General features: G+C 32.3%; 1 protein-coding gene across 1 annotated transcript; it reads left to right on the plus strand.

The window, feature by feature from the left end:
* The first annotated feature begins 221 nt into the window (after positions 1–221).
* Positions 222–3208, plus strand: LOC112539131 (uncharacterized). Its single transcript, XM_089269622.1, has 4 exons — positions 222–1367; positions 1473–1544; positions 2119–2208; positions 2270–3208. Exons 1-4 carry the CDS (start codon positions 222–224, stop codon positions 2402–2404), a joined length of 1443 nt encoding a protein of 480 aa, XP_089125748.1. The 3' UTR covers positions 2405–3208.
* The last annotated feature ends 5224 nt before the right edge of the window (positions 3209–8432 follow it).

Consider the following 8432-nt stretch of genomic DNA (forward strand, 5'->3'; position numbering starts at 1 on the left):
TGGATGCACTTCCCTGTTCATAATAAACAATCAGATCTTTTTCAATCAATAAGATCAATCAAATTTGGATCCTTTTCCATTTCCTCTCATCAAAATCACTTTTTAGATTACACAAGTACTTTGATTACATTGAAAGTGAGATTTTGATTGAATTAATGGAAAAGTAAATGAATAGGACCACGCAAAGAACCTGATAATGAATAAAATATGGAAATAAAACAATGAAGACGCAGATATATTTTCGCAAAATATCAACTTCAATAAAAAGCTTGTTGGTGATAAAATTAATTCACAAGTTTTGCCATCGTCCAAATATGAGCTACACCAAATATGAAGAGCCCGTCTTGGATGGCCAACTCCATGATTCCTATTTGCTCCGTTGGCTGGCCCGTCGATCTACTGTACAGAAGTCAATTGATTTGCTCAATTATCTGGAACACTCTGGTTATTATTGGTTAACAACTGTCAGAGGTTATCCTCAGGAAAAAGAAATTGAGCGGAAATATTATATAATAGCGGGATTCGCCGATACTGTAGGAGCAATATTGATAGCAAAGACTGTTTTAAACGCAAACATCTCGGATGATTATACGCGTTTGCTACTCGGTGATATTTTCATTGGTTCGTCCTCTCATGGTATACAAAATATGGTTTTGTTCATGCTTTTGATGTTGGCGATAGGATTGCGATTTTTTGGTTTCTTGACTGAACGAACTCGTAAGGTTATTATTCTCCGACAATTCCATCAATTACGAGAGAAACGATTTGATTCCGCCACATTCATGTTAACACCTCGAGCCAATTCTTACATGCGGCAATTTTTTTATCTCTTTGGTATATTTTACAAAATGACTAACGCACTAGTCTGCACTTGTGTAACTGCATGGTTAACTTATGTTTATCTTAGCAATCCAATAAATCATACAAGTTTGTTAATCTCTATAACAACTGGTTTTTGGACAATATTAACCGCTGCCGCTTACACCGCCGGTGCATTTCCAACAGTTTGGATTTACGTTCACAATACCATGATCATCACATTTACATTTTTCTCACTGGATTCATGTCATAACTATGGACAGTCCATTGTAAAGGCAAACTGTAGGGTTAAAAAGAAAGCTATTTATAGGTTTTTGACTCAACAAAATCGCATTTACAATTATATTTATCAACATACCGTGGATTGGGGTAAGCTGTTTTTTTATGGCATCCTCATTGTCTCTGCTACAGGCAATTTCATCCTCTTTGCTGCTATCTTCATTGGAACTGGAAGTGATCTTTTCGATTATGCTTTACTGGTCCATGGATCTGTTACATTCAACTCCATTGGTATAATAAATGTGCTTGCTGCTATCGCCTCCAATAAAGTGAGTAGCTGTAATTTCCTTTGCCATACCATAGCGATTCCCTAGAAAATAATAGAATAGAAAAGAACGAAGATTAATTAATTAAGTAATTATTTTATTTTTAAGATTACATTGAACAGACTGTGCAATTATAAAATTGCTAGACGCTGCAAATTCAATCTCCGCTTGTCTCTTAAGGTAAAATATGCTTATTCATTGAGATTTAAAACACAAGCCTAACCTATCGATTTGTTGAGCCATCTATCGTTGATTAACCCTTCTATCGATTCATAAGAGACTTCGGTCCAAGATTTAATTTTAATTAAATTTCGTTCACTTTCATCTTCAAAAATAGTAATCATCTGCATACAGCACTATGAGTTTATAATCACCCGAGAAAAGTTTATGGGTTCGATATTTGTCAGTCAATAGCGAGAAATAAACAATAAAAACCTCCCGTTCAGTTTTTTTCTTTTGTTCAATCTAGAATTCGGTACAGTACTATTTTATACGTAAATTAATTGGGTTGAAGAGTCTTTCGAATCGATCAAATCAGTATTTTATTAATATATCAATCAACAGGTAACTTTTAAAACTTTTTGAAAACAGATTATTAATACATATCCAAAGTAACTAGTAAAACCGATAGATGGCTTTATAGATGCGTGTATTTAACGTAAAATCGAGTTTTATTATTGTATTAAATATTTTGATGAAATGAAATTTTAAAGACAATCAATCTTGTGATATCTTGTTTTTTATAATTTTCAAGTTATTGATGACCTGTGAACGATTAAATTTAAATGAGGTTGGCTTCAATCTTGCTGGAATTTTCCCTTTGGACTCTGAACACTATCTTTTGGTAAGGTCTTACTTAATTTACATTGTAATGTTTTTCTGATTGATTAAACATTTCATTACAGTATTTACTGGAAAACGCTGGGTTGATGTTGATGTTCATAACAAATTTTAATAAATCAAGCTCTAATCAACAGCCAAGTATCCCTCTTCAAACACAAAATGTGACAAATCAAGAAAATCCTTCGACATCCTGGTGAAAATTTTATATGTCGCTATCCATTATGGATATCCTGCTATTTACATGTTTATCACGCTTTTTTCTTTAGTGCCAAGAAGTTTCACAAGAAATTCCAGGACCTAGAAAATAATGGAATAATATTGCACAATGATGAAAAGGAGAACGAGATGAAAGGACTATAAACATATACAGAGTTCCTGGAATCTCATGTCATTTCATGATCCAAATATATGAATTTATTGAAGCAATTAAAAGCGTCAGGAATAAGCTTATGAATTATTATGAATTATAAATTCACTCAATAATTCTAGCTAAATGTGTTTTTAAAAAATCTGTATCCAAATATCATTTTTTTGTGTAATTCACGAGACTTGTTTGACTTTTAATAGTTTGTTAAGCACACAGAATTCAGTTTTTAGGGTTACAGTAAAGTACCAGATAATGAAATTTAATTTCTGAACTTCTGGACTCATCTGGACGTCAGCTTCATTTCATTTCTTTAATTATTCATTTGCTAATTCATTTTTCTTGCGTAAAATATCAACCAAAAACTGAAGAAATCAGTTTCAGCGAGATTGAAAATTATAAAAATACGCTGACCAGCGAATAGTGTAAATGAGCTACTAACATGTCACTATTTCATCATATTCTCATTATCTGGTACTTTACTGTGATGCCTAAGTTCAAACTGATGAGATATGAAAGTGTAGTTAATTTAAAGACATCTTTGCGTGGTAAAGTTCATAAACTTATTAGCATTCATGCTAAAATAATGGTTAAAGCTTATTAAAGCAAGTTGAATTTTTGATAAATGATTATGAAATATTTCATTGAGTATTGTCATAATAGTAGTTTGTAGTATCTCATCGACTATTAATGAAATGTCAGTTGTTGTCATTAAATACAATGTATCAATTTATTATTACGGACCAAAATTTGAAATGAAACTTTTGCGCGGTTTAGATTCAATTTCAAATATTAAATTCATGTTAAATCAGTTTATCTTGTCTTTCGGACTAATGTCATATACTCACATGGATACAATTCAACTTTGGTTCAAACAATTATTCAAAAATATTTAACTTGAAATACTATTAGGTAATAAGAATGCAAATTCATAGCCATAATTATCAATCAGATCCTTTTCAAACATAAACGATACTAAATCATTAAAATCATTGATGCATCTCGTGCATGATGACTTATTCAATTGAAATCGATTTCTTGATAAATCAAATGAGAATAGTTAATGAAAAGTGAGATAGAGGGCTTTAATTTAAAACAATATATATTTAAATGTATAAATGTATAAATTCAAAATATAATTAAACCAAAGAAGTTTTACCATCGTCGAGATATGAATTATATCAAATATACGGAATCCGTCTTGGATAACCAGCCTCATAACTCCATTTTGCTCCGTCAACTGGCCCGTCGGTCAACAGTACAAAAATCTGTCGATTTGCTTAATTATCTAGAGCGTTCTGGTTATGCCTGGTTAACAACTATCCGAGGCTATCGCCAGAAGAAAAAAATCCAACGAAGATATTATTATATTGGAGCAGCTCTCGACATCATAGGAATTATATTGCTTATAAAGTGCTTTTTTATCGTCTTTTTACAAGATGAATACACTCGTTTACTATTGGGTGATATATTCATTGGTTCACCATCTCATGGAATACAAAATATGGTTTTAGCCATACTTTTGGTGCTTACGGTAGGATTGAGATATTTCAGTTTTCTGGTCGAACGCCTTGGTAATGTTATCATACTGAGACAATTTCATCTGCTGAGAAAAAAACGCTTCGATTGCGGCACATTCATGTTAACACCAGTTGATTGTTCCCTCCTGAGGCAAGTTTTTTATCTATTGGGCTTCTTTTACAAAACGAGCCTTCCACCGTTAAGTTATGCTATCACTGGATGGTTAACTTATGCCTACTTTAGCAATCCATTAAATCACACCAATTGGTTGACATCAATAACAACAGCTTTCTGGACTATTTTAGCTGACTTCATTTATATCACTGGTGCATATCCAACAGTCTGGATGTTTGTCCACAATGCAATGGTCGTCACTTGCGCCATATTTCGCCTCGAATCTTGTAATTTCTATGGCCAGTCACTTATAAATGAAACTTGTAAAATTGAAGAGAAAGCTATTTACAAATTATTGGCTCAACAAAATCGCATTTACAATTTTATCTATCAACATAATGTTGATTTGGGTATGTTGTTTTCTTACGGTTTCCTGATCGTGTCTTGTGCAGGTAATTTCATCCTCTTTGCTGCTATTTTCATTGGAACGGGAAGTGATCTTTTCGATTATGCTCTTGTTGGTGTTGGAGCATTGGCTTTCAATTCCATAGCTGTAATGAATATACTTGCTGCTTTTGCTGCCAATAAAGTTAGTAGTTTTGATTGCTAGAAATAGTAAAATAAAAATGAAAAAAGTAAAGATTAATTTTAAATATATTTCTTCAAATCCTTTTCAACAAGATTTCATTGATCAGATTGCTTAACTATAAGATCGCAAGACGATGCAAATTCAATCGAAACTTATCTCTCAAGTTATTGATGACCTGTGAACGGTTGAATTTAACCGAAGTTGGATTCAACCTACGAGGAATTTTCACCTTGGACTTTGAACACTTTCTTTTGGTATGAATTTATCTAATTTAAATTGTAAATTTGTTGTTTGTCAAAGTTTTGTAGCAAATATTATATAAATCTTTAACAATAGACTGACTAAACATCATAAAATATTGATGAGTCTAATCGATGAATTATGTGATTTTTTTGTGCACTTTACTTTGAGTTCAGTACCTGACGGAAAATGCCAGTTTAATGCTGATGTTCATAACAAATTTTAATAAATCAAGCTCTAATCAACAGTCAAGTGTTCAAGTACAAAATACTTAAATCTCATGTGACAAATCAGGAAAATACTTCGACATCCTGGTGAAAATTTTAAATGTCGCTATTCATCATGGATATCCTGCTATTTAAATGGTGATCACGCTTATTTTCTTTGGTGTCATGAAGTTTCACATGAAACTCCAAGACCTAGAAAATAATGGAATAATATTGCACAAGAATCAAAATGAGAACGAGATGAAAGGACTATGAACATATGCAGTGTTCTTGGAATCTCATGTCATTTCATGATCCAAATATTTCAATTTATTGAAGCATCAAAAAGCGTCAGGAATCAGCTTATAAATTATTATAAACCATATCGTCTTTAAACTAAAAAACAATTTGCTTCACTCTAAAATGCTTTTGAATACGGATTATTTTTCCTTCCACCCTGAAAATAATTTTCGCAAGAATCTGAATTCCAAATGGGGGATAATCTTATAAAAATTTCTTTGAAAATGTGGCGGAAAAAAGTGGTGGAAAAAAGTGATGGACAATTTAGTGGACAATTCTGTTGAGACAATCTTTAAAAAGTGACGATGTTTGATTTGGTGGACAATTCGGTGAAAAGACTGTGAAAAGATGGTAAGAAATTGGTGGTGCTAAACCGGTGTCCTCTTTACTCTTTAGTCTTTACCCTTTACTCGGTCAAATGACAAAGTTTTACATAAAATCCTGGTCTTACAATCAACCATCAACCTGAATAACAAAAGTTTTCCCCACTCTCTCAATGTTATTGGATACGGATTCTACATTTTTTCCCCAGCCTCTATTTTCACGAATTTCTTATAGATCTGAATCCTGAGGTTAGGTTTCCTATTTTTTTCCTTTTAGTTGAAAGACACTTTACGCTTTTCCTAGAACCCGCTCAGATTGGTCACAACCTTGACGCAAAAATTTGATACATTGACTTTATATATTGTATAGATGTAGATATTGATACATAAGTTCAAACTAATGAGATATGAAAGTGGATTTAATTTAAAGGCTATGCATTTATGCATAAGAAAACAATCAAACTCTAGCTAAATTTGCGTGGTAAAGTTCATAAACTCATGAGCTCTCATCATAAAACAATGGTGAAAGCTTATCAAATCAAATATTCGATAAATGATTTCATTTATTATAAAATATTTCTTTGAATAATGTTATCAATGTAAAGAAGATTTATACAATTATAAGTCATAAATCAATAAAAATTATTAATTGTAATGTCTAAACCAATAGATCAGTAGTTGCCATTAAATACAATGTATCAATGTTACAGGTTATCATTAGAAATGTATTTCACCCATTCAGCTCTAGTTAATTCAGGTTGTCTTGTCTTTCACAAGAGCAAAGATTGACTTTCAAATCGTTCAGATGTCTGTGTTTTGACGCGGGTTTCCAATTGTGCTGAATTTTTTGTTATTAAAAATTATTTTAAATGTGTTCTTAAAAAATCTGTATCTAAATATCAATTTTTCTGTGTAATTCACGAGACTTGTTTGACTTTCAATAGTTTGTTAAGCACACAAAATTCAGTTTTTAGTGTTACAGTGAAGTACCAGATAATGAAATTTAATTTCAGCAACTTTAGCTTATTTGGATTTCATCGAGCTTCATTTCATTTCTGATTTATGATTATTGCGTAGAATATAAAGCAAAAAACTGAAGAAATCAGTTTCAGCTATTTATAATTATTTCTCATTATCAAGCTAACTATAATAACCAGTCAGATCCTTTTCTACACAAACACTACTATGACTATTCCAAATCATTGATGCATCTCGTGCATGATGACTTATTCAATTGAAATCGATTTCTCGATAAATCAAATGGAAAAAATAATGCACAATGAGATAGAGGGAGAGAGATCAACGACATTTGCTGAAACCATAATTAAACCAAAGAAGTTTTACCATCGTCAAGATATGAATTATATCAAATATTTGGAATCCGTCTTGGATGCCCAGCCTCATAACTCCATTTTGCTCCGTCAACTGGGCCGTCGATCTACAGTACAACAATCTGTCGATTTGCTTAATTATCTAGAACGTTCTGATTATGCCTGGTTAACAACTATCCGAGGCTATCGCGAGAAAAGTAAAATATTATATTGGAGCAGTTCTCGACATCACAGGAATTATATTGCTTAAAAGTGTCATTGTATCGTCTTTTTACAAGATGAATACATTTGTTTACTATTAACACCAGTTGATTGTTCCCTCCTGAGGCAAGTTTTTTACCTATTGGGCTTCTTTTACAAAACGAGCCTTCCACCGTTAAGTTATGCTATCACTGGATGGTTAACTTATGCCTACTTTAGCAATCCATTAAATCACACCAATTGGTTGACATCAATAACAACAGCTTTCTGGACTATTTTAGCCGACTTCATTTATATCACTGGTGCATATCCAACCGTCTGGATGTTTGTCCACAATGCAATGGTCGTCATTTTCGCCATATTTCGCCTCGAATCTTGTAATTTCTATGGCCAGTCACTTCTAGAAGAAACCGATAAATTGAAAAGAAAGCGTTGACTTGGCTATGCTGTTTTCTTACGGTTTCCTGATCGTGTCTTGTGCAGGTAATTTCATCTTCTTTGCTGCTATTTTTATTGGAACGAGAAGGGATCTTTTCGATTATGCTCTTGTTGGTGTTGGAGCATTGGCTTTCAATTCCATAGGCGTAATGAATATACTAGCTGCTTTCGCTGTCAATAAAGTTAGTAGTTCCGATTGCAAGAAATGTGATCATCTAGAAATAGTAAAATAAAAATGAGAAAAAGTAAAGATTAATTTTAAATATAACTTTTCAAATCGTTTCAACAAGATTTCATTGATCAGATTGCTTAACTATAATATCGCAAGATGATGCAAATTCAATCGACACTTATCTCTCAAGTTATTGATGACCTGTGAACGGTTGAATTTAACCGAAGTTGGCTTCAACCTACGAGGAATTTTCACCTTGGACTTCGAACACTTTCTTTTGGTATGATTTTATCTTATTTAAATTGAAAATAATTGCAACAATAATAATCAGTCTTTCAAATTTATCAAGTCAGTATTTAAAATAATCAACAGGTAACTTTCCAAACTTTTTGAAAACAAATTATATGCACAGTAACAAGTAAAACC

The sequence above is a fragment of the Tetranychus urticae genome, chromosome 3 (assembly GCF_039701765.1).
Source record: "Tetranychus urticae isolate SD_2017Ah chromosome 3, NJAU_TeUrti_SD_1.0, whole genome shotgun sequence".
Classification (NCBI taxonomy): Eukaryota; Metazoa; Arthropoda; class Arachnida; order Trombidiformes; family Tetranychidae; genus Tetranychus; species Tetranychus urticae.

What these genes read in the sequence shown, in the direction of transcription:
- LOC112539131 (XM_089269622.1), top strand. Translation starts at nt 222, where the DNA reads ATGAAGACGCAGATATATTTTCGCAAAATATCAACTTCAATAAAAAGC. An exon ending in CTGCTATCGCCTCCAATAAA is followed by an intron (nt 1,368 to 1,472) that starts GTGAGTAGCTGT and finishes TTTATTTTTAAG; the next exon opens with ATTACATTGAACAGACTGTG. An exon ending in ATCTCCGCTTGTCTCTTAAG is followed by an intron (nt 1,545 to 2,118) that starts GTAAAATATGCT and finishes ATAATTTTCAAG; the next exon opens with TTATTGATGACCTGTGAACG.